The 26,606-nt window shown below is 38.5% G+C and overlaps 1 protein-coding gene across 7 annotated transcripts in view; it reads left to right on the forward strand.

Annotated features, from left to right (window-relative positions):
• The window catches only part of EML5 (EMAP like 5), a 104,701-nt gene that overhangs the window by 33,818 nt on the left and 44,277 nt on the right, over positions 1-26,606 (forward strand). For all 7 annotated transcript variants that reach the window (XR_006163001.1, XM_042779366.1, XM_042779367.1 and 4 more), the window contains exons 7-20: positions 398-599; positions 1,682-1,819; positions 2,506-2,762; positions 4,713-4,925; positions 5,834-6,001; positions 7,304-7,410; positions 7,803-7,921; positions 14,155-14,341; positions 16,085-16,190; positions 17,422-17,515; positions 20,212-20,312; positions 22,132-22,334; positions 23,447-23,558; positions 25,942-26,069. Coding sequence is in view for 6 of the 7 variants with exons in the window: in XM_042779366.1 (XP_042635300.1) it covers positions 398-599; positions 1,682-1,819; positions 2,506-2,762; positions 4,713-4,925; positions 5,834-6,001; positions 7,304-7,410; positions 7,803-7,921; positions 14,155-14,341; positions 16,085-16,190; positions 17,422-17,515; positions 20,212-20,312; positions 22,132-22,334; positions 23,447-23,558; positions 25,942-26,069 (2,135 nt within the window). In the remaining variant the exon portion in view is untranslated. The remainder of the gene's footprint in view (positions 1-397; positions 600-1,681; positions 1,820-2,505; positions 2,763-4,712; positions 4,926-5,833; positions 6,002-7,303; positions 7,411-7,802; positions 7,922-14,154; positions 14,342-16,084; positions 16,191-17,421; positions 17,516-20,211; positions 20,313-22,131; positions 22,335-23,446; positions 23,559-25,941; positions 26,070-26,606) is intronic.

The raw sequence follows: 26,606 nt of genomic DNA on the forward strand, positions 1-26,606 counted from the left end.
CAAAGCAAGCAGATTTTAAAAAATGTTATCTTGAATAAAATGAATTTCCTGATTCTTTTCCCTACACTTTTTTTTTCTTATATACTTCTGAGGTTTACCTTTATGACCTGTCTTCTTGCTCATTTTCTTAATTGCATTTTCTACTACTCCACTGTCTTGCCTCTTGGTATACTCTATATATATCCTCCAGGTAGTCATGAAAAATTTTATTTTCCAAGGGCATGTATGCTACTATCTATGAAATGTATAAAAAGAGTAAAAGAAGCAAATCCAAGAATAAGAGAAGGGATATGGATACTTCTTGACATTTTCTTGCTTTTATGCTTGGTCTTTTGCTACTTTACCTATGTTTTACAAGTTCTGAGGATATATCTCTCAGTAACAATCTCTCCTACAGGTCTGTCTGTAAGAAGTGTTTGCTGGAGAGGAGACCATATACTCGTTGGGACACAAGATAGTGAAATTTTTGAAATTGTGGTGCATGAGCGTAATAAGCCTTTCCTGATAATGCAGGGGCACTGTGAAGGAGAACTGTGGGCTTTGGCTGTCCATCCTACAAAACCCCTGGCCATGACTGGAAGCGATGATCGATCAGTCAGGTTGAATCTTGTTTCTTTGTTAAACTGCATACAGTTTTAAACAATCAACTCATTTTGTAGGTAACCTAATTGAAATGTGTACATTTTAAAGTAGGTGAAATGTGGCATTGATGTACTTGGGTACATTGATGTGCAGTGAAGTATATATTTCCCAAACCCCCCCACATATGAAATCTGGAAACATTTCATTTAGGCTAACATTTAGCAGTCAGAGACAAGTATCCTTTAAGTCTTTCCTTTTCAGGAGTTATGTTAAGCATGCACAGCTTGCAATGAAGAAAAACTGTGATAAAAACTTGCACATTTTACTCTTACCATATTTACTTTTCCAAATGCTGCAAATTAACTTTTAATGTGTGAATTTCATCAAACCTGTTCTATGCATTGTAAACAGAATATAAATGCCTGGAAAGCCCACCAAATTACTCCGTCTTACATGTTCATCTCTATTGTTTTTGATCAAAACCACCTTTTCTTTCTTATAAATTGAATGTATTGAATTGAATGAATGAATTTAATGTATTGGCATTTTTGTTAAATATCTTAAGTGTAACACAGTTAAGCAAATCAATAATTCAGTTATTAATATTGAAATATTACTCTCAAATTCCAGATTTGATTGCAAATAATAGATGCAATCTAGCTTGTTACAAAAACTTTTAATATTGTTAGTTATAAGGAGTTATCAATAATGACTTTTTAATAGGAAAAGTTGTTTATACTGATCGAAGTATTTAATTATTATTTAATGTTTCTGGCTAAAACGGTTAGCAGAATAGTGGAGTTTTTGCAGGAGTGGTCTAAAAGTATGTATTGTCATATGCTATAATTTTTTATATTCAGAAAATCAAAATTAATGTGTCCCCAAATTTTCTTGTCAGAGATATTCCCACCTTTAAAAATATAAGAATATTTCTTGCTGTGTGCAAAATTCACATTTTGTCTCAGATTTTCCTTGTGGAAAATTATTTTAAGATAGGGATGCTACCACTGTGCAGCACTGTGCAACAATTGAGTGCTTCATCTTACCTATGACAAAGCTGCACACCCAGTTTACATTTGAAATAATGACTTTGTTTTAGAATCTGGAGTTTAATAGACCACGCCCTGATTGCCCGGTGCAACATGGAGGAGCCCATTCGCTGTGCCGCGGTTAGTACTGATGGAATCCATCTTGCTCTTGGAATGAAGGATGGCTCTTTCACTGTGCTTCGAGTCAGGTGTGTTACAAAACTTAAAAATAGATATGTTTTTAATATTTGGATACTCTTGTGGCCATACATCAAATTGCGGAGGATTCTCAGATATTTCAAATGTGTGCTGCATATGTTCATGTTGTTCTGTAACAACCCATTTCAAAAAGAATATTGGTCTATTTGCAGAGAGTGGTAGTGTTTTAGGAAATGTTTTACTTTAGGTTTTAGATTTATGAATTATCCTTGAATTACTAAGAAATAAATTTTCATTACTTCCTAAATTGTTTACATGTGTTGGAATTCTGCTGTCAGCAAATCTTGCATACAAAACCAGTACTGCCTTGTGCTGCTGTCATCCCACAGTTCTAAAGGGAAATTGAGATTCATGTCTCATGTCAGTGAAGTTTTGTTCCCTGGGTGAATAAAGATCTCATAATCTACCTGATGAAATTTTCTTGTGGACCCAGTTTGAACAGTTCTTTTGTTTGCTGTCCCTCAGCCCAGTGAAGCACATTCTTCTGTCACTGTTTCCATCTTTTTTTTCTCCATGAAGCCCTAACCAACTCTAAAAACAGCAGTGTTGTGTTTGCACGTGGGATAGTTAAGTTCAATATATAATTTCACAATCTTGTTAATGATTTTTAGACTGGGAACTTCACAGCGTGATGAGACTCTTCTCTACTTAAGACATGCTTTCTTTCATACTACAGAGATATGACTGAGGTTGTTCATATCAAAGACAGGAAAGAAGCTATTCATGAACTCAAATATTCTCCAGATGGGAATTTCCTAGCTGTTGGTTCCAATGATAGCTCTGTGGATATATATGGTGTTGTTCAGCGATACAAGAAAGTTGGGGAATGTATTGGATCCTTAAGCTTCATCACACATATGGATTGGTCTTCAGACAGTAAATACTTACAGACCAATGATGGCAATGGAAAGAGACTTTTTTACAGAATGCCAGGTAAGACTCTGAGTCGCCTTCATGTTGTTACTTATAACAGCAATAAGATATAGTGGTTTGGTAAAAAAAAAGCCAAACATAAATCCTGGTTAAAGCATTTTGTAAGTTTTTTAGAAGTTCATAAGACTATTTGCCACATTTGAATAAGTACAGTGGCAAAGTAACTGAAATATCTTTTCTGGCAGTTACTGAAATACTTTTATCCTTAAATGTTTACACTTCATTCCAATTCATCTTTTCATACTAGAGGTGCCACCTTATAATTTGTTTTGTTTCTGAAAAATAAATTTTTGCTCCCACTTTTTAAAGAAGACTTAAAATGGAGCATTTAAATTAAATTTTGCAATAGCTTAATAGGTTTGTTCTTATGGAGCTTGAATATTAAATGAAGTATCATTTGGTTGCACTGAATGGTTTTTAAAATGTGTGGAATGATCAGTATGTTGCAATTCAGAAGAGGCATTTAGTTTTTTAGAACTATGTTTGCAACAGACCGAGAAATTAAACTTAAAAGAGCTTTTACAGTGAGGAACTTTGTGACAATCCCATTATTGCAAGTGTTCTCAAGACAGTTTTCTTGAAAACTTGACTCAAGTGTCCCATAGTCTAGAAATAATTTCTATCAAGGTAGTTCCCTCTGTAGAGGACATATACACGTATTACTATCTTAAAGCTTGAAATTTAAGTAGTCCTTATTAGAATATGTCAATGGCTGCAGTTACCACAAGGCTTGACTTCTGTTGCATACACTCTTTACATAATATTCTGTATTCTTCCCACTCATCTTTATAGTATTTATATTTGTAGTAACTGTGTATTATCCCTACTTTTTATATTGTACCCTTATTCGTGTACAAGATTTATGCTTTGCACTGTACATTATTCACCAATCCCTGGAGCTTTATATGGCTTTCTGATGAAGCATCTAATTAGTTCTATGCACGACGTTGATTCTGTGCACTGAATGTGACAGAAGATGTGTAAGAAAAGATAGTGAGAATTTAATTAGACAGTAACAAATAGACACAGGAGGAACAATTTGAAGTTACATAGACACCTTTCAACCTGGGGTTTCTTCATATGTTAGAATGTGGGATTGTGAAACCTTGCTTATGAAAAAATGTTTATCAAAGTCAGTGGAGTTAGAGGCATCTCCCACAGATTTCAAAATAATGAAATTCTAGGAATTAAGGAACTTAATTGATAGACAACTTCAGTTGTCTGGCACAAGACCTGCAGGACTTAGTTTTGGATATAACCAACATTGTTAATAATTGTTTAGATTAGTGATTGAAAGGCTGAGAAGGGAATTGTTGTCCCACTTACTTTCTGCAGGTCTGTGCTCAGCCTGACTCACAGCTTTCATCTTTCCTTGCACCTTTTTGACCTTGCTCCAGCCCTTGGCTTCTGGCCTTTCCAGAAGACACAGCACTTATTTAATGGGCCTTTGGTCTGACTCAGTTCCTCAGCTCTTACCTTGTGGGACTGGATCGATCTTATTACAGAGCTGGTGTGAAATAATGTGACAAAGATCTAAGCACAAAATTTGTGGTTTAGTAATTCGTGGTGTCTAGATATGAATTCTTAATTTCTTGCTCTAAGTAGTCCAAGTTTCTACAATCATTCAGCGAGGGAAATTTTTATGAACTTTATCTTAGAATGATTACATGTGTTTTTGATAAACATAAAAAAATAACAACCTCAAGCAGATATCAAGAAATAATAAAAACTATGAAGTACCAAACCAATAATCTTTTGTTAAATAGTCTTGAGAAGTCTTCTCACTGATACTGTTGGTCATAATAAGGAACACTAGATCAGGACAGTTTCAGAAGTCAGTTTTTAATTCTGTTGCACTTGGATTTGATTTTTAGAGAATTTTTTAAAATGTTACAGTCTTTAAAATTGCATACGTGAATATTGAAAAATGTCTCTTTATTTTTTGCTTAGGTGGGAAAGAAGTAACAAACAAGGAGGAATTGAAAGGCATTCAGTGGGCATCATGGACTTGTGTTTCTGGCCTTGAAGTTAATGGAATCTGGCCCAAATATTCAGATATAAATGATATAAATTCTGTGGATGCGAATTTTATTGGTCAAGTTATGGTTACAGCTGATGATTATGGAATAGTAAAGCTCTTTCGATACCCATGTCTAAGAAAAGGTAGTGCCCTTTAAATTCAATTATATGCATATTTTAAAATTGTGACTATTTAAGAAAAATGTATTAGAAGTTTAGAAAATGAAATGGTTATTAATATAACTTTTTTCAAAAGAGTTTTAAAAAATAGGGGAATATGAGTCTCTAAAAACAACATCCAAAACATTTCTTTGAGTATGTAAGTCTTGAAGGCATGTGCAAAGACCAATCCATGCATTTTTAGCCAACATTAAATATGAATGGTGTGTAGAATGAAGTTCTTCAAACAGCTCTGGAACAATGAAGCCTTTCTTGTATATAAAGATAATTCTAATGGACTGCTATTAGGAGCTTCATTTCCGTAACTCATCCAATGATTGTGTTGTAGTTATGTAGCCATGAAAACATTAGCTGGATATAGCTGAACTTCTGCTACTAGTTCTACTGCTAAATGTGGGAGGAGATGAATTGCTGGGAGTGCTTAGCACTGAGATTGTACATTGGGAACCCGTGCTGCAAGCATGGAAATGGGGATGTTTCCACACACCTAAATATACATTATTTAAGTAACTGTATTTTTTCAAAGTAGAAGTAGTAATTGTCAAAATCTTAGTTTGTTAAAAGTAAAATAAAATTAATTCAGTGAAATTAAAAAAAACCTCTGGTACACCTCATGCAGCATTATCATATGTCTTCTGTTCTTGTGTTTAACTCAAGTTATTATGTTTTGGAACCTCAACTTAAAAATGTATCTTATACATACATTAAAATTTGTGAAAACAAGAAGTTGTTGCTATTGATTAAAATACCAGTAGTAATTAGAATATCTTTATTAAACACTATTTTCTGTGGGTTCCTTAATTTGATTTTCTGAGGTGCTTCTGAAACATTTATTTCACAAACATTGGGAGAGATTTTTCTTCTTGTTGTAGGAGCAAAATTTAAAAAGTATCTTGGTCATTCTGCTCACGTGACAAACGTCAGATGGTCGCACGATCACCAGTGGGTTGTTTCCATTGGGGGAGCTGATCATTCTGTCTTTCAGTGGAAGTTTGTCCCCGACCGCAAGCTGAAGGACACTCTTCATATAGCACCCCAAGGTAAGTAACTGAAAAAAAAAAAAACCAATAAAAGGGTTGGAAGGCAGGGAGACTGAAGGAGAAGTAAAATTCTTCGCTGCTGGTATTGAAATAAATATTCAAAATTGTCAGTCTGCACAATTCCATCAGCTGGTGTTCTTTAAACTTTGATAGAACTGTCTTAACACTTGCCAGAACCCTGTTGTCCTGGTTTGGCGTTAATTGATCTTTGGTGAAGATGAAAAAAAATCTCTGCACTGGCATTTGGCCAATGGTCAAACCATCACACCTGTGTGTTCAGCCTCACGAGGGTATGAAAAACCTTTCACTGCTGTCCTTCTTTTGTGAAGGAAAATTTTTAAAGTTCAAATCATAGATATGAACTTCTAAATTCTGTATATATCACCCTTTACTAAATTGACAACAACTGAATGCTAAGGTGTCACTGGAAAAATACGGTTTTTTACTAATTTGTTTAAAATTTTGGAGCATTTACACAATAATTTAAGTATTATAGCTGATGATTTAATTTTTATTTTTTAAAAAAGCAAAATATAGATGTTTAATGTTTGGGAAAAAATGAAGATCATGTTTCCACTACTGACTAATGAAACAATTATTATGAGTTTCCTAAAATCAAAACAGTTAACTGAGTGCCTCCTTTGGAAATTCCTAAAGGAATTTAGGGAATCCTTTGGGGAAATGAGAATATAGAGTTACAATAAAACAGGCTCTTTCAGCATTTAATTGCTCAGATTAGATGAATATGTATCAGTGCAGATCGAGCAAAGAGATAAATAAATATAGATGCCCTGCTGAGCCTGTCAGTGACAAATGCAGAAGGAAACAATAATAGGCTCTTCCTACATGTCAAACTTTGCACGACTACCTTTTTTCTCTGCAGTCACTCTTTCTTCCCATCTATTTTCCCTCCCCCCTAACCTACTTGAAGAATTTCTATGTGCTTCAGTGGCTCACTTTAACAGAAGTTTCTCTTTGGACCCTTTGTTAGTTTTGTTCAAGTCTTAGTTTCTGCTTTATACTTATTATTTCATTTTCTTCTTTTTTCCTTTCCTCCTAACATTTAAGCTGTTGAAATAATTTTAGCTAATAAAAACTACCTCACTCCAACACCCAAAACTTATCATATTTATGACGTATTTCTTATGTAGCAGCAGAATTGTTCCTTTCAATTTTTAGCAGTTTATTTTGTGGTTAAGATGAGCATTGATTATCATATCAAAAACTTAAATCAGTTAGTTGAAACTTTCTGGCTTGTAATTTATGTTGCTTAATTTTTTATTTCTGTGTTTTTGGTGACAGAGAGTCTGGTTGATTCTAATAGTGATGAATCAGATTCAGATCAGTCTGATGTTCCAGAGCTGGACTCTGAAATTGAACAAGAGACACAGATCACCTATCGTCGACAGGTAAAGATTTTAGTTTTAATGGCAGTTGGAAGCTTCCTAGGGTTTAAGTTGGTCATTTGTGAAGACTGTTGAAATCTCAAAACTGGGGAAACTGCACAGGAACTGATCAAAACCTTTAGAATTTTTGTACCTGATACAATCAAAAGATCAAGGTTATTAAAATATAATGATTAATTAATAATTACAAGTAAGATATTTATTAATAATAACAGAGAGAAAAATTATTACATGTAATCATGGAATGCAATTTAAAACAAAGTTGCACTATATAATCACCAGGTACAAGTGTTGGAGTCAGAATAACAATTTCATGAGTGATAACAGCAGCTGAATTCTCAGAAACGTGGTTTTCTGGTGAGTCTTTTAATTTTTAAGTATGCTTTTTCTTAAAGGTTTACAAAGAAGATCTACCTCAACTTAAAGAGCAATGCAAAGAAAAAAGAAAAAGTGCAGCTTCTAAGAGACGTGAGCGAGCTCCAGGGAACAGTATAAGACTACATTTTGTTCATGGGTATGCAAACTAGGATTCTTTAAAATATACAAGCAGACTTTGATTTTGTAGACTGGTGTTTATAATTTAATAATCTGATTAAAGACTTTTATGTCTGTTGCTTTATGATTCACTATTTTTATTCATATTTGTAGAAATAAATTTACGCTAAATAAATAGAAAGCTTGGATTCCAGCATACTAATTCTGTACAGGAATTCTGAAGTGAATTTGCACTCAAACTTTAGCTGGTACTTATTGCTTGAATACAAGTGACTAAATAAAGTATTCAGTAATCTCACCCATACTTTTCAGTATCTGGAAAGCAGTAGTTCTCTTTGATGTGTGATTTTGATAGCTAGAATAGAAACTTTGTGTAATTGAAGACGACTGGGTTCTGGACAAAGTGGTGTTTTTAGCAGAGATTTGTTAAAAATATATATATAAACTATTTGTACCTAGTCTGAAATAACTTACATGTTCCTCTCTTTGTTTAGGAATTAAATGTAATTCTTAACAGGTCTTTTAAGTTTGTTAAAAATTAATTTTTTCTCTTTTTGGTACTATTTTGCATAGAATAATGACTTTTGGGTGCATCCTTGAAATCTTATGATTTCATTACTAGGATTAGTAGTTTCCCATGATTCTTCATAAGTGAAGAATTTGTATCAGAAAAAAGATGTGGTGTTTTAAAGTGATCTAGTACTAGATGTTACTGCATTGGAATAATGATCAGAAATATAAATTCTCTTGACATACAGCAAAACCGAAGCCTTTATTCAAGTAAGACATTGCAAGTCAAGTTTTCCTTTCAAAAGATACCTCTTTGCAGGAATGCAGCATCTTTTCAGATTTAACTAATTGCAGGGAGAAGTTACTTATACTGTCTGTCTTTATAATGACACTTAAGCAATTTTAGTAGGTCTCCACATGGAATACTTAATAAATTAATTGGCTAAGAATTGTTAATATTCAGTCAACAATTTTGTCTTCAGAAGATGTAGTCTGAGTAGTAGCTTTGGAAATAATGACAACTGGGAAGATTGGTACAGATTTGGGTTTTTTTATTTCTCTTTTTGCTGCTCCAGAATTCTCAGTTGAAGATTTTTATATCTGTATAGAAAATGCATTAAGATGGGCAGCTGCTGTATGTAGTCTTTAAAATTTGGTCTAAGAATAAAACCAAATGATCCTGAAGAAGATGTAGCACAAGCAAGGGCCCTGGATCTTTGGTATTATTGTTATTTCCTTCACAACAGAAGTGAAGCTTGACCAGAATATCCAGGAATGACCAGAAGTAGAATGTCCTGTTGAGTTCTGTCTGGTTACCCAATGGGCATCAAGAAAACTAATGAAGAATCCATGCTGAACAAGAGATTTTTCTCAATGTCCAAGCTGTTAACTTTAAAGTGACCCACATCCAAGTGAGTAATAGGCATATTCTCTGATTCAGGAAGTCTGCTTTTCTTCATCTTTCTTTAGCTGCAATGGAAATGTCTTGGATGTTCCTTAAAAATGTAAGAAGTGGTGATTTTTTAAATTAGGGGAATTGGAAGCTCTTTTTCTTTTCTTTGTTTTTGAGCTTGTTGGTCTTGTGTGTTGAATTTGCCAACTGCCTTGAAAGACAAACTTCTAAAAAACCTCGTGACAACATGTAAGAAATCTCTTAAACCTCTGATTACTTCCTGTTTTGGAAGGGAAAAAAATTCAGAGTATGTGAGCCAGCTTCTGACAAATATGGATGAGGAAAGAACTTCTGTTAAGAGGTTCAAGTGTGTTCTTTCTCTAAGAGATTTGATGCACTCATGATCAGAAACATGTTGTTAAATTGGTGTACAAATTTGGCCTCTTTTTTGAGTATTCCTGTATTTTAATTCTGCCATGACTTTACTGGTGGTTCAGAAACATGAACTATGCAGAAAAACCTTTTTCTTGGACTCAATGCTTATTATGCTTCCTTTTTGCTGACAGGAAACAAGGATGCACATATAATACTCATGCTGCATATTTTCTCAGTGATATGCTGTTGATTTCACAAGAATGATTTTTTAAAAAATATTTTTGAATATTCATAGAATCATAGAATGGTTTTTCAATATTCAAAGTATTTAAGCTCAATCTAGTTTGAGTTTCAGGATATTCACTGAACTAACCTTACTGTAAGATGATATTTGATAACAGTTTCAAGATGACATGGGAATGCTCTGTACGGAGAGCCTTATAGCACCTTACATGGATTCCTACAAATACCCACAAATAGTATCTGAAGGCCTGTGAATGGGTCCTCTTGAGAAAACTACTGCTATGCAGAATATTTTTTTAAAAAGTAGGTCTCCACCTTTGTACTAAACATTCTGCTCTCAATCGTATTAGTTTTGACATTTAGTTCTTCGAGAGATTTTTGGGGAGGGTTGGACTGCATGTGGAAACTTCCCACATATATTTTGAAGAGTAACATGCAAATTTTGAAACTCTTAGAGGATTAGACAAGCTATGGATATTGACTCTTTTCCCAGAGAAGACAGTACTTGTGAAGTTGCCTGTTGGTTGGATATAGGTGTGTAACTTGCAAATGTGGGTAGGATTCAGCTTCAGGATACAGAATTCACAGTGATGTGCCCAAAGGGAGATGGTTTTATGCGTATATCTAGACTTCTGTCACAATCATTGGAGATCCAATTAGCAGTCAGTGGAACACAAGGAGTGATTTGGGTCGGATAAAACAAAATGCTGATGGCTGGCCAGCTGAGCAGCCCTGCAGGTTCAACTGACTGTATTGACTACAGCACTGTTGATTAAAATGTAGGAGTTAATATATCTAACAAACGTGTGAACACCTATGCTTACATGTCTTAATCTCAAATTGAATACCCCTGCTATTCATGACTTTGGTAATGGCAATTTTTTTTCCATATGTAGCACTGAGGAAGCTACAACTTCTTCTGATTGTTGCTGTCATATTAACTTGAATCAATCCTGGATAATTAGCTATGACAGAATGCAGTCTTATTCTTATTGTGCCTTGTTATATATTATCCAGTGGCTACAATACAGAATTTGCTTTTATTATTATTATTTAATTTACGTTCACTAATCAAGATGCCTTGTAAATTTCTTTGGTTTGTTTTCCACATGTGAATAAATAATTTCTCTTAATGCTATTTCAGAGATTAGCTAGTAATCTCAGTTCTAAATTGCTTTAATAATATGGAGATGTAAGAATTTTGGAACTGTGTAGAATATTCCTAGGGAATGATCTTCTACACTGAAACATGCTTCTTTTCACTGCTGTTCAACCTAAGCTCATTACTTTCCCTCTGGTGAAAAGTACCCATATTGTCAAGTAGTTAGTAAACTGGCACATGGGAAAGAACAAATGTGTTTCATTTGGTGACAGAGAATCTTTGTTGACATCGCTTGATATTTTGGCAAAATATGTTGTATTTTAATTGTAAACGATTGTAGAAATTTTTGTAATAACTAGAGGAAATTACCTAAAACTGACTTCTATCCCAAAGAGTTATGAGTAATAAGAACTATTTTCCTGCATCCTAGATATATTTTGGATATTTTTGAGTAGTCTGTGATACATGGCATTAATGTACTCAATTTCACTAGGTTTGATGTAGGGTATATAGGCAATTGTTATGATGAGCTGGGAAAATTCTGAGTTTCTGGATTGTGTGTAGGAGGACCTGAAACCCATTTGCTGTCTTCACATGTTTTACTTTTATAGGTGACTGCTAAGCTTGCAAGAAATTGCTGTATGTACAGTATTTCTTTCAGCATGTCTATTTTCATAGATGTTGGGTTTTAGTTTCTAGGGTTTTTTTTGGTGTAGTGTTTGTTTATTTGTTTGTTTGTTTTTAATATTTTCCTTTAGGGTGAATATTTCGCCTTTTTTTTTTTTCTTAATTACTCTGTGCTTGCAAAGGAAATCCAATGTGTTTAGCAGTGCACAGTGCAGAGTGAAGCACAGGAAAATGGTGTCTGAGCAACAATAGGTTCAGGTATCTTCTTTGGTGCTGTGACTGCCTTTAAAATCCCTGCCCCTCACTGGGTGTTATCATGTACTTAAAATGGTGATGTTACATATGGTGATAGGTTATTTTTTTTTTCTTCATAGTTACTGTTGTTCATTTTATATTCTGTTCCTTACCTTGTGACTGTACATCTGAGAAGGCTGCAAGCAGACATCACTTTGGGTTAGGCAGAAATCAGCTCCAAAACATCTGCACTTGCTGCTGCAGGGGAAGGTTGTTAGTGAAGGGTGTGGGTGGAGGGAGAGCAAAGCAGGACTGGACAGCCTGCACTTGAGCTGTGAGTCTAAGTTGTTGGTCACTTTGAGACAAGCAGGGAGAAGACGTAGCTGAACCTCAGATCAAATGAGAAGAGAGATTCTCCTAGAGACCTTGAAGGGACAGTAACTCAGGAGACACTGCAAAGTTGCTGAACTAGGACCAAATCTGAAGTTAAGAATCTGCCTGTGAATACAGTCTAAACAGTAAATTGAAGGGAACGTTATTTAAAAGCTTTATTTCTGTGCTATCACCATTTTTTCTGGTTTAAGAAGTTCACTTCTCTTTTTTTGTGATCTAATGAGACCCAGCTTTGGACTTCACAGTATGGCAGGCAACACAAAGCTGTGGGGAGAGGCTGGCAGACCCAAAGGCTGTGCTGCCATCTGGAGGGACCTGCAAAGATTAGAGAACTGGACAGGGAGGAGAACTTTCATATCTTCCAAAAGTTTGAGATGCAAGTTCATGAAATACAATATTCTTCTTCTGGGGAGCAGTGGACCTGGATTATTTGCTGGTCTGTTTAAAAAGTTTGCTTGGTGACCTTAGTAATTTTTCTCTAATCACATCCAATGACATAAGTACTATTGTGTGTAATGGAGGCGAGCCAACAGAAACACGTTGTATTCAAATCTGCTCCAAGCATGTGCTCTGTTGTTTTCCAGTAATGCACAGGTCTAGTGTTTATGACCATGGATCCATGGTTTTTTGAATAGTCATTAAACTAAATTTGGTCAGCAGCCTTACAGATTCATTGCTTCCCCAGTGCATATGGTGGTGTTGTGTACATAAGGAAAGATGTACAGTAATTTCACAATTATAAGCCGTACCGTTTTGACTAAAATTTTGCTCCCAAACCGGAAGTGCGGCTTACATTCAGGAGTGGCTTATATATGAACAAATTTTGGAAATTTCCCAAACAGGAAGTCCAAGCCAGCAGCAACCCTGAGCCAAGGCGGAGCCCACCCGGCCCCAGGCAGCGGTGGGGCAGTGGCGGCACAGCAGCAGCGCTGCCCGGCCCTGGGGGGCACGGTGGCACCAGCCAGGCACACCCCTCTCCCTCCTCCCGGCAGCAGCAGCCAGGGATGCCATTCCCCTGCCTCCCGGTGGCAGCAGCAAGCGGGGCTGGGGCCGCTCCCTGGCGGCTGCCCCGAGCAGGACCGAGCCAGTAAACCCTGTGATCCCGTGATTCTGTTACTATTTGGCAACTTTGTGAAAGTTGCACGCGGATCCTCGCTGCGAACGAAAGTGCAGTTTACAATCCGGTGTGGCTTATTTATGGAGGAAAAGCAAAACGTTACTGACACCCCGGAAGTGCGGCTTATAATTGGTGCGGCTTGTAATCGTGAAATTACTGTATATAATTTCATGATCTTAGTCACACCTTGGAAGAAATGAGTGTACTGAGACAGTGCATACAGACCTCACTTGGGAATTGGCCTGCTCATGCCAGATCCTGTATCACTAGGAAAGCAGACAGGTTTTTCTTAAAAAAAATAAACTGTTCTAGAAAGAAACTTAGGCATTTGTTTTCTGTTATCAAGTTTCTAGAAAATATCATGCTTTTCTGCCTGATTTTTGAGCAGTAGGAAATAGCCAAAACTAATACTTTGGACATTTTCTACTTCACTTAACTACATGTTGCATGCCCAACTTCTTCATGTGGTCTGGAAAAATTACTAGCTATTACTTTCTCTTCTAAACTAGCTGTGGAAAGCAACAATTAAGTGCCACATCTAAACTAGTGCTTGTAGTACTGATACGTTGTAGTAAATTATGTTGATAAATTGGTGTTCCTTTAAGAATGGGAAAGTACATTCATAATTTTAAAACACCAAAGCAGTAATTGGTAAGTAATGTGAGTTTTAGATACACAAAATTAATCCAGCATAATTTTATCTCGGTTCCAATATATGTGTGTATGACTTTGGTGAACAAGCCTCTTTTGTTTAATTAGTTACAGGGGTTACGACTGCCGAAGCAATCTCTTTTACACGCAGACGGGTGAAATCGTGTACCATGTGGCAGCAGTGGGAGTGGTGTACAACCGGCAGCAGAACACGCAGCGCTTCTATCTGGGTCATGATGATGACATTCTTTGCCTTGCTATTCATCCCTTAAAGGATTATGTGGCTACAGGCCAGGTAGGATTCATGTTTATCTACAATAACAATCTGAAGTTGTTACTACTGAGTTTAGAAGGGCCTTGGGGGTCTTGGGGGAAGAGCATCCTGTCTATGTTTATTCCGGTGAAGGATTGCATTTCTGCTGCCAATTAAATAATGGTAAAAAATTGACACAGAAGAGGTTTCTTTGCAGTTATTTATATTATAATAAGAATCTATAGTGCACAGTTTTTCTGAACCTCGTTTAAAACTATGAGTAGATTAATATTTTTTTTATTCAGAATTATGTTGCAGTTTTTTGATAACAGGTGGAGGAAATGTGCAGATAAAATATATTTTTTTAATATCTTTTTTAGTTCACATTGCATTAATTTACTATTTCCTAGTATGAAGTGAACAGTTACAGTCTGGCATTTCATTTTAATGCATTTTGTTTTTCATTATCACCTGTACACAAACTATGTACTGTTTGGGCATACAAAGGGATGGATGTTGCTTGAGTTTATTTTATAATACTTATGATAGTTAATTTTATCTTTTGCCAGACACTTATTTTAGGTAAATTATTTTCACTTTTGTTTTCAGACAAACAAGTCTTCCAGTAAATGTTTATACACTAGGACTTGAAGGTTTGAGCTGATGTTTCAGGGTTTTTTTATTTATGCTTATATACTTTATGCTGCTCCTGTTATTGTATATTAAATTGAAAAACCTGTTAACTGAATTTTTCAGTAGAAATAAACTTTTGTTTATTTCTAATATTATTTATTATTATTTACTGCTCTTGATTTCTATAAAAATGTTGAGATTAACATAACTCTGTAGGTCAGTAAAAAAATCATCCCTAAATATAAGAATTGAGTTGATATAATTTTGGAGTAGTAAAGGCTATGAATAAAAATGTCACTGAATATGCAGTAACTTATGCTATCAGCAGAAAGATACACTCAATTATACACTATTTTATGCATACACATTGCATATGGTTGTATACTACAAAGAAACTAGGTAATGCAGTAATCAAATTCCTTATGCCACCCTGGTTCAGATTTTCCTGAGAATGGATGTTCTGAAAAGCTTTACAAATATCTCATGCTAAGTTTGTGACAAAACTGGAAATAGATCCTAGTTTTTCTGAACCTTAAATGCAAGTGAATTTTTTTCTGGTTTTGCAACCTTTTTATTTGTGAATTGAAGTGCAAAACCCTTGGAATAGCAAATAATCTTTTAACTACTGACTAATAGTGCTTTTGTATATAAGTGAAAAGAATAAGCTACATTCTCTTTCTTACCAGGTTTGTTACCTACATTAATGCATACTGGTGGAAATTACTCCACAGGTATCAGTTTATTAGAATCTGCCTTGTAGTGACACCAGAAAGCAGCAGAAGTCACCTTGATTTCTGAAACAGAGAAGCTGACATACTAGCAATAAAAATAACCTTTTATTTTTAGACAGGGAATGATTGATGAAACATTGATGGAATAAATATGCTACAGTGCAATCAATAAAGGGCTTTTTTTTCCTCCCCCACAGGAGAACCTTAGTTAATTATGATTAATATGCCTAAGTCAGCTGGGAAGTGGTATTTGGGAAGCAGCAAAAGGAATAATGTTCTGCTAGCCAGGCACCAGTAATACTAGGAAAATTCTATCACTGTAATTTTTTTCAAATACTTTTTGAAGTATTCCTATTGCTTTTTAAACAACTGTATAAAATAACCGAGAAATGGAAAAATGGCTATGACTGTGTACTTTCAGGTTGGTCGAGATTCCTCAATACACATTTGGGATACAGAAACAATAAAGCCACTCTCAGTACTAAAGGGCTATCACCAGTATGGTGTTTGTGCTGTTGATTTTTCAGGTAATAAGTATTTATTTATTTATTTACACTTTTCCTTTTCTGTGTGAAAATACAAGATAATTAAGAAACTGGGGTTCCTTTAGACTGAAAATTTTGTATTGAAATTATTCTCCAGTGTTCAATATCAAATGCGAGATGCTGTCTTAAAATGAACACTCATTAGAAAGATCTCCTTTGGAGTCTTGCACATAGGAAATGAAAGAACAGCTACTGACCTGTTTAACAGCTGAGCTGAGCACTTCAGAATTTCTTCTGGTTGTACGAGGCAGGTGCACAGATCTGGAGTGATGTGTCTGCTTTAAAGCTGTGTAAGAAGCTTTTTGGAGCAAATTGATCAGGCGTGCAATTTTTTCTTTTTCAAATGAAATCCTGAAAGCCATGTGGGCAGCACATTGGTACATTCAGGAAGTCCAGTCAGAGTTGTTCTGGTCAGAAACACAAACTCTCTCTACTTTAAACAAACATAGGACTATCAGTTAAATCCCTTGAGATTTTTACCCCCCCTATATTAAACTCCTGTACTAATATTAAATTTCCTCTGCTTCACTAGCTTCTATTAATTTTTTAATTGTTTGGATTTACTGGATAAGATCTCTGAACTCACAGGGAAACTGTGTGATCACAAAGATGAATGGTTTGTGGTCTTTGATGCTTCTTACTTTTGTTCTCTTTTTGCAAGATAGGAATTTCATTTCTCAAATTCTGGCATGAATTTACAGCAATTCCAAAAATTGGTACATGTCAGAAAGTCATTGATTTTGAGTGAGCACCGACAGTTTGTTTATTGAAGGTTAATATGGAACGTGTGTCAAAACTTTTCCTAGGTTTCATGGCACTACTAAGTTTAAAGGCATTTCACAAATTTCATGGTATGGCTTCAGTGCTTTCCTGTTCAGGACTGAACATAGATTTTCAGAGTGAACATAAAATTTTCACAAGAACAACATGTGGTGAATGTTTTTGTGCAACTGTGTCAGCACCTAACTGAACAAGGGATTTAATATGAATAGAGAGCATCTAAGTTGAAATTTGAGACAGGATTTAAAGTCCTACACTTCATCCAAGTACAAAAGCAAATGGATGAAAAAACATGCCTCTAAAAACATCATATGCTTATTTACTTGTTTGTACATTCTTATAATATTTGTCAAGTTATAATACTTAATATGGTTTCTTATTATTGCAACATAGTTATCTATCTAATCTCTTAATAATAAATTTATTATTCTAGCTGATGGGAAACGATTGGCTTCTGTTGGAATAGATGACAATCACACTATTGTACTCTGGGATTGGAAGAAAGGAGAAAAACTTTCAGCAGTAAGGTAGGAATTTAACTATGTTTTAAAATCTGTACCTAGATTTACTATCAAATGACAGTAAGGAAAATATGTTCATTAAAGAATGAGAGCTCTCTAATAAATGCGCAGTTTCTATTATGTGAGTGATGCAGGCAATAACATTTATGTCTTGTTAAAAACTTTCTGTGGAAGAAGTAAATGAAGGTCTGATAGTCAACAAGAACTATTACAGTGACTGCTCAACTGGTGAAGAAAGATGGCATAGAAGACATTGCTGTGTTCTGAAATACTTTCTTTAAAACCCTGTGCTCTACTGTTTGCCCTCTTAAAGATGGTGGTATGTTCAGATCTTTTCATTAGAGGTCACACCTTTCTTGGGATATTCATTTGCAATTGTTTTGCAGAGTTCTTTTCTCTTCAGGTTTCTTTCCTTTCCCTCTCTGAGTCCTGACCAGACTAACTTTAGAGCAGTAGTGTGAGTGGGTTTTGTCCCATTCTGTTTGGATTCAGTGCTTATACTCTAAACATTGTTATAGGTAAATTTTAAAGAGATTTATTACTCTCTGCATTACAACTAAAAGTGTCAGCTTCCTTTTCATCCTTTTCCCAATAAATCAGTATTGCTCTTTAATTTCATTTACAGTAGTTTCACGAATACAAGCCGCACGGATTATAAGCCGCACCCCCGGTGCCTCGACAATGTTGCTGTCTTTGTCAATAGATAAGCCGCACCCCGAATATTAGCCGCACTTTCGTTCGTCGCGAGAATCCGTGCGCAGCTTTCACAAATTGGCCAATTAGTAACAGGATCGCGGCATAGCGGGCTTTACTGGCTCGGGGCCGGGCCAGGCAGGCTCGGCCCGCTCATGGTTGCCGACGGGGCCGGGTGGCCCAGCTCAGCGCCACGGCTCGGCGGGGCTGGCCGGGTGGTGCTGCCGCCGCCGCCGGGCTCGCTGGCCCCCCTCTCCCGTCAGCACCGCCCCGCTGCCGCGTTCGCTCGCCCGGCTGGCAGGGCTGCCGCCGCCGGGCTCGCCGCCCACCCCGCTGCCGCTTTCGCTCGCCCCGCGCCGCACCTCGCGAGCGCCGCGCCCGCCCCGCGCTGCGCCCGCCCCGCGCCGCTTTCGCGAGCGGCGGCGCTTTCGCGAGCAGCGGCGCTTTCGCTCGCGGCGCTTTCGCTCGCGGCGGCGCTTTCGCGAGCGCCGCTTTCGCGAGCGGCGGCGCTTTCGCGAGCGGCGCTTTCGCGAGCGCCGCTTTCGCTCGCCCCGCCGGCAGGGCTGCTGCCGCCGCCACCCGGCTCGCCGGCCGCCCCCTCCCGTCTGCACCGCCGCCGCGTTTCCTCACCCTGGCCGGCACTGCAGGCCCCCGCACCGCCGGGCTCCCCCACGCTGCTGGCCCCGATTCTGCTGGGCTTCCCCCGCTGCCAGGCAGCCCCACCCGCCGGCCTTCCTGCTTCTACCATGCTCCCCTGCACTGCTAGCCCCAGTTCTCCCGGGCTCCCCCGCCCTGCTGGCTCAGGCTCTGCCGCCCGCCCCCCACACTGCTGGCCCCGCCTCTGCCTGGCTTTCCCACCTCAGCCGGGGCCGGCCGGGCTCCAGCTTGGCTTGGGGCTGCCGCGGGCTCTCACTTCCGTGTTGGCAGCTTTTAGAATTTTGTTAATAGATTAGCCGCCCCGGAATATTAGCCGCACTTCCGGGTTTCCACCAAAATTTTGGTCAAATTGGTGCGGCTTGTATTCGTGAAATTACTGTACTCTCATTTTATTTTAAAACATAAGTTGAATTTCTTATCCCCTGAAGAATGAAAGTTCTGAATAGATGATGTAGATAATGAACAGTTACTTGTCAAAAGCCCTGTTAGCTTGGCTTTCTCTGAAGTCATGTGTCTGCCATTCACCTATTTTTTTTGTTTGTTTCTCCCACCCACACGAAGGAATTGATTAGAATTTTTGAGACAGCATCTGTACTTTGAACATGACTGTGAGTTTGGAAAGAAACTGTTTCATGCTTTCAGCCACTAGTTCATCTAGTGGTCAAAAAGGACAGAAAAGCCACTTTTGAACAAGGAGCAAAAATTAGGGACTGGGGGCTCTTCTGCATTTTATGTAACGAAAAACAACCTGTAAGCATTGCTTTGCATAGATAGCAAACATAGTCAAAAACTGGTTTTCAAACTGAAGCAAAACATTAGTTTTATGGAAGCATAGTAAGAAATCTAAAACAGAAAAGGTATTAATATTTTTAGAACCAGCTAATTACCATCAAAGATGTAATAGCAGCATATTTTTTTCTAACAAAACCAGAAAAATCATCTAAATGGTGAATGACAAGGGCAGTTTGTTTTCAAAATAAGTGAATTTAAAATAAGATTTGTGACTTTACTCCTCTATGTGCTATCATGGGCTGGCAAAGATCTAAATGCCATATACCCAAACTTAATGCAAATATATTTTCTTTTGCAAAGAAAATGCCTCCTAGTGCCTCTTTGAAGTAATGTAACTCACCTGCCTTGGAAACTAAAGGCTAATGAAAATAGAACAGGGCTCAGTATGTTGCTTCTTTAGCTTTCTACTTCCTCATAATAAACTATTAGTAACGATTTGAAAGTAAATGTTAGCAAGATAGAGCAGGTATACATAAAAATAAACAAAAAACCCCTCCCAAACCTATTTAAAAATATTAATAGTTATACTTTTGTTTAAATTATTTTGCTTTGCATTTCAGGGGAAGCAAAGATAAGATTTTTGTTGTTAAGATTAATCCTTACATGCCTGATAAATTGATTACAGTTGGAATTAAACACATGAAATTCTGGCGAAGAGCAGGTAAGAGCACTTTTGAGAATTAGAGCATTTTCTGTTGCTGACAGTATAACTACTGCATCATTTAGTGAATGTTTCATGCATGAAAGGCAAATGTTTTCTCTGTAATCTCTCAGTGTTGCCCTAGCATTAATAATGTTAATTGGCATTATGGCAGTAGTGGAAATTTTTAAGATCAGTCTGCCATGGAGCCAGAGATACATAAGTAGAAAAGACCCTGCATTTTCTTCTCTCTGTTTTTATATCTAGTAATAATATATCATATCTGAAAATTTTCAGTGCTGCTCTAAAAATCATAGAACAGTTTTTGGAAGAAGAACTTTCACAGCACATATGCTATGAAAAGGCACAAGCATAAATAATATTAAGGTTATAAAAAAATTCACATACAAACTTCAGACAAAGTACTTGAAGAGGACACATCTGCCAGTTGAGAGCTCTTTGTCTAGATACCTCTGTTGATTTTGAGAATTAAAAGCCAAGGTTATTTCTGCTTGAGAAATTTTGACTAGTGAAAAACCCTTTTCCTGATACTTGTGTGAGCATCATTGTTTCACACCTCATATTATATATAAAGAGATATGTGCTACAGAAGACTGGCTTATCTGCTAAGAATGTTCCAATTATTCGTGCAGAATTTATGCACATTAACTCACATGAGTTCTAATAAAGGTTAATTGCGTAGAGGAAACTCTGTGATGAAAAAAATTACACTGTTTTTCTCAGTTCTAGCTCCAACAGAAATTAATCAAGATTGCCTGAGACCAAGGTGTTGAAGTCTACATAAATTATTAATTTTCACAATTGAGCTTGCTATCTGCGTAGAAAGAACAAAGTGTCTCAGAATATTTACTAAAAGAGCTACTATAAATTCTTTAGAAAGAAATCCTAACTATGATAAAAGCTTGGAGATGGTGATTTTGAAGAAAAAAAAGGAAATTATTTAAAATGCCGCTTTGCTGTTTGGCACTGCTCAGCCACAGGAATCTGCTTCCTCTGATGCTGCAGCCCCTCTGTGTGAAACATCAATGGCACACTGGTGAGGCAGTCACTCCCCAGGAAACACAGCCAGTGATTGTGTGAGGAGTAGAGTATCAGGGCACCTGAACAAATGCCAGCTTTCTGAAATATGCAGTAGAGCAGGTGCACTTTTTGAGAAGTGGCACAAAGTACATGCTCTGGACTAGTTTGTCATCACTGCCTGGTGACGTCAGGAGGTTCCAAGACCTGACAACTCAGTGCAATCCCTGTTTGCTGCAAAATTATTTTAGATATGAAAGAATTATAAAATTTTTATATCTGTAACATTTTTATTATCCATAGGCTACTATAAGTAAACCTCTAAAATAAAGTTAGAAATCCTCTTCACTGAACGTCATGAAAAGAGTGGGATGGGAAGATCTAAACTTATTTTTCTTTCTGGACAATTCATTAGTAGTTTCTATGAACTGTATGTGGTAGATGTTAATTTTTTTGTTTAGATGGAAGTTTACAAATACATTTTGTCTGTATATGTCGATGTGGGTATATGTACTTACTCAAATCCAGATTCAAGTAATAAGTAAGGTGGGGTCTTTTGGGTTTTGTTTTTTTTTGTTTGTTTTGTTGGTTTTGGCTTGGTTTTTTTGTTGGTTGGTTGGTTTTGGCTTTTACTGTAGTGACAGTTGACAAATAATGACATTTATTTTATGAGATCTCAAACTCTTTTTGGGGAGCATGGGAGGACTAAAAGAAAAGGACTTGTTGCTCTGGGTATGGTTATACAGTTCTTGTACTATAGTTCCAAGCTGATGTCTAATGACTTGTTTTTGGTCTGAACCAGGAGGAGGACTAATTGGGAGAAAGGGCTGCATAGGTGCACTGGGAAGAACTGACACAATGATGTGTGCAGTGTATGGCTGGACAGAAGAGATGGCGTTCTCTGGAACCTCCACGGGGGATGTGTGTATTTGGAGAGATGTGTTTCTCATAAAAACTGTCAAAGCACATGATGGTCCTGTGTTCAGCATGCACGCATTGGAAAAAGTAAATAAACTGCTCATTGCTTTTTTTATGTCTGGACAAAAAAGTCTATGATAAAGCTAAACCTTTCCCAGACTCAGGAATCTATGTCCTTATTTCCATTATGGAAAAGCCTTGTGTGGTCCAGATTCAAAATATTTTTTTATGTATTAGTGCAAAATAGTGTTTATGCAGTCTCTTATTCTTGTTATGTAGCATTCTGTTTCTCAAACCCTTGTGGTCAGTGACATCTTATTCAGTGATTTTTCATAACCTCTTACTAAAGAAATAACAGTAACTGATTTAAGCATCAGTAAAATTCAGTGCAATATGTGAGCTTGTGACCAAGGAAGAAGACTATACTTGTTCTATTTTGTGCTGTAATTACTGTCTTTCCATAGATGAATTCAATCTGCAGATCATTAAGTACTTTCTCCAGATTCTTGGCTTCTTTTTTAGCCCAGGAAAGCCTTTAAGCATGTGCTTAAATATGAATGATTGTTCCAGTTAGATTATTTGTGTCTTTAAAGTTATGTATATGTTGGTGTTTTCCTAGGTTAGACCAAGTCACTCCACCTCCCAATATTTGTGTTTCAGAAAAGTAGCATTGGACAACACGTGTTATTCATACTGCAAGAACTGAGTGCTCTGAAGGAAAGAGCTAAAGATTTCAGTATTAACAATACCTGTTGCTTTTATAAATACCTGTATAAAATTTTAAAAGACCAAATGGCAGAAGTGTGCATGTATTTGAAAAATATAAATACTAATCAAATTTTTGCAGTACTAAGTCAGGTTTTGTGTAATGAGAAGAAATGCTGAAGGGATATGAAGGCTAAATATCAAGGAAAAACACTATAATATGTTGATTGTCTTATTTTTCTAGAATGTTAGAAGCATACAGGTTAGAACTTCTAAATCCAGCCCATGTACATGCACTGTACAGAACTGTGCTGCCTTCATCAGGAGGAGAAATCATTCATTTTGTTGCTCCTGTTCTTTTCATCTCTGACATCTGTAGCTCTGTGCATTACAGTGTTGTATATGGTTCATTTTCAGTATTGACAGAAATAACTGAAAAATTAAGGAAAGATAAAAATCAATTATAACCACTGGTTTTTATTTCTTTCCCCCAGGGATTTGTCACTGGTGGAAAGGATGGAGTAGTGGCTCTCTGGGATGATACCTTTGAACGTTGTCTCAAAACCTATGCCATCAAAAGGGCTGCTCTGGCTCCCGGATCCAAAGGTAACACAGACTTTATCCGATGTTTTGTGCTATTTTTAAAGTACTTCCTTAGAAATCTTTGTAAAATTGCTTTCTCCAGTAAGAGGAAATTCACATTTGACATAATGAATACTGAAATATTTTTTTAAGCTTTATTGATTCAAAATAAGTACAGTAGTTTCACGAATACAAGCCGCACGGATTATAAGCCGCACCCTCGGTGCCTCGACAATGTTGCTGTCTTTGTCAATAGATAAGCCGCACCCCGAATATTAGCCGCACTTTCGTTCGTCGCGAGAATCCGTGCGCAGCTTTCACAAATTGGCCAATTAGTAACAGGATCGCGGCATAGCGGGCTTTACCGGCTCGGGGCGGGGCCAGGAAGGCTCGGCCCGCTCATGGTTGCTGACGGGGCCGGCCGGGTGGTGCTGCAGCCGCCGCCGGGCTCACTGGCCCCCCTCTCCCGTCAGCACCGCCCCGCCGCTGCGTTGTTTACGTACTCACCCTGCCGGCGGGCCAGCCGCTGCCGCCGCCGCCAGGCTCGCTGGCCCCCCTCTCCCGTCAGCACCGCCCTGCTGCCGCGTTCCCTAGCCCTGCCGGCGGGCTGCCGCCGCCGCCGCCCAGCTCGCCGGCTGCTCCGCGCCGCGTTCCCTAGCCCTGCCGGCGGGCTGCCGCCGCCGCCGCCCGGCTCGCCAGCCGCGCCGCGTTCCCTAGCCCTGCCGGCAGGCTGCCGCCGCCGCCGCGTTTCCTCGCCCGCCGCGCCGCGTTCCCTAGCCCTGCCGGCGGGCTGCCGCCGCCGCCGCCCAGCTCGCCGGCTGCTCCGCGCTGCGTTCCCTAGCCCTGCCGGCGGGCTGCCACCGCCGCCGCCCGGCTCGCCCGCCGCGCCGCGTTCCCTAGCCCTGCCGGCGGGCTGCCGCCGCCGCCGCCCAGCTCGCCGGCTGCTCCGCGCTGCGTTCCCTAGCCCTGCCGGCGGGCTGCCACCGCCGCCGCCCGGCTCGCCCGCCGCGCCGCGTTCCCTAGCCCTGCCGGCAGGCTGCCGCCGCCGCCGCCCGGCTCGCCGGCCGTGCCGCGCCGCGTTCCCTAGCCCTGCCGGCGGGCTGCCGCCGCCGCCGCCCGGCTCGCCGGCCGCCCCCTCCCTTCTGCACCGCCGCCGCGTTTCCTCGCCCTGGCCGGCACTGCAGGCCCCCGCACCGCCGGGCTCCCCCACGCTGCTGGCCCCGATTCTGCTGGGCTTCCCCCGCTGCCAGGCAGCCCCACCCGCCGGCCTTCCTGCTTCTGCCATGCTCCCCTGCACTGCTAGCCCCAGTTCTCCCAGGCTCCCCCGCCCTACTGACCCGGCTCTGCCGCCCCCCTGCCCCGCCCTGCTGGCTCAGGCTCTGCCGCCCGCCCCCCACACTGCTGGCCCCGCCTCTGCCAGGCTTTCCCACCTCTGCCGGGGCCGGCCGGGCTCCAGCTTGGCTTGGGGCTGCCGCGGGCTCTCACTTCCGTGTTGGCAGCTTTTAGAATTTTGTTAATGTATTAGCCGCCCCGGAATATTGTCCGCACTTCCGGGTTTCCACCAAAATTTTGGTCAAATTGGTGCGGCTTGTATTCGTGAAATTACTGTAATTTTTCTACTGGGACAGGAGTTGTGTGTTGTAGGGTCTGTTTGCACATTTGGTGAGTGCAGGTCATAATATTTAGTTTACTAATAGCCTAAATTAATTGATCTAGCTGTAAATTTCTTATCATCCAAGTGTTTGTTTTGTTTTGTTTTGTTTTTATTAAAGTAGCAGACAAAAAGTCCATTATATTTCTGATCATGAAGTCTCTTACCTGATCTTTTTTGTTTCAGAGAAAGGAAGAAATTCAGAGTTGTAGTTAGTTTTGTAAGGTATTAGTAGTTAATTTTCTGTAAATGCATATGTCTTTTGAAATTATTAAAGAGCATTTTTATTCCTACTTTTCCTGTTTCTCCCACTTGATCTTAATGCTAATTTATAGTTACCTGTATTTTCATTCTGGATAGCTTTTTCTCTTCCATCCCCTTCCCATAAAATTATGTGTTCTAAAGTACGTGATTTGATTTTCAAACATGATGAATGTAAATACTCATTAATGAAAACATTGTACTCCAAAGTATCTCATTGTCATAACTTGTTTACAAAAAGCTAGAATTGGAGGTACCATAATTGGTAGCAATGTATTGTTATTGTTGATATTTCACACGCACAGTCAGGCTGATTAAACTTGATATATTGCTAAATCCTCCCAAATGAATCCAGACATGTTTCATACAGGAATATTTTCACTGTTTATTACTGAGTAGATTTTTCTCCAGTGAGAATGTGATGTGCATAAGCATGAAAAAATCCTCTTTAAGGCATACTTGAGAATCCTATCTTCTAACACTTTAATGTTCTAGGTCTCCTCTTAGAAGATAATCCTTCTATACGTGCCATATCTTTAGGACACGGTCATATTCTAGTGGGCACAAAGAACGGTGAAATATTGGAGGTGGATAAAAGTGGACCAATAACTCTGCTGGTTCAGGTATGTGTTAAATATCAGACAAATATACCATACCACAAACATGATTTTAGTTTTCAAGTGAACACTTGTGCGATAAGAAGCACTTTAACTACTAATTAAGTTAGTGAGTTACTATCACTTTTATTTAGGCTAGACCATTAATGAACTCCTTAATGAGCAAGATAGAACATAGAATTTTCTTTCATAAGTAAAAATCTCTGGATTCTCTTCTTTCTGAGCCAACCAATAGATAAAGAACTTTATTTGTTAAAAGAAAATATTAGAACCCAAAGTAAAGAAAAAACTTAGTTCATAGAATAGTTTGGGTTGGAAGGACTTTTAAAGGTCATCTTGTCCAAACCCCCTGAAGTAAGCAAGAACATCTTCAAATAGATCAGATTGTTTATTCAATCTGACCTTGGATGTTTCTGGAGTTGGGGCATCTGCAACATCTCTGGGCAAGCTCTCCCAGTGTTCTACCACCCTTGTCATAAAATATTCCTTTCTTCTATCTAGTCTGAATCTATCATCTTTTACTTTAAACCATTAACCCCTTTT

The sequence above is a fragment of the Catharus ustulatus genome, chromosome 6, assembly GCF_009819885.2.
Source record: "Catharus ustulatus isolate bCatUst1 chromosome 6, bCatUst1.pri.v2, whole genome shotgun sequence".
NCBI lineage: Eukaryota > Metazoa > Chordata > Aves > Passeriformes > Turdidae > Catharus > Catharus ustulatus.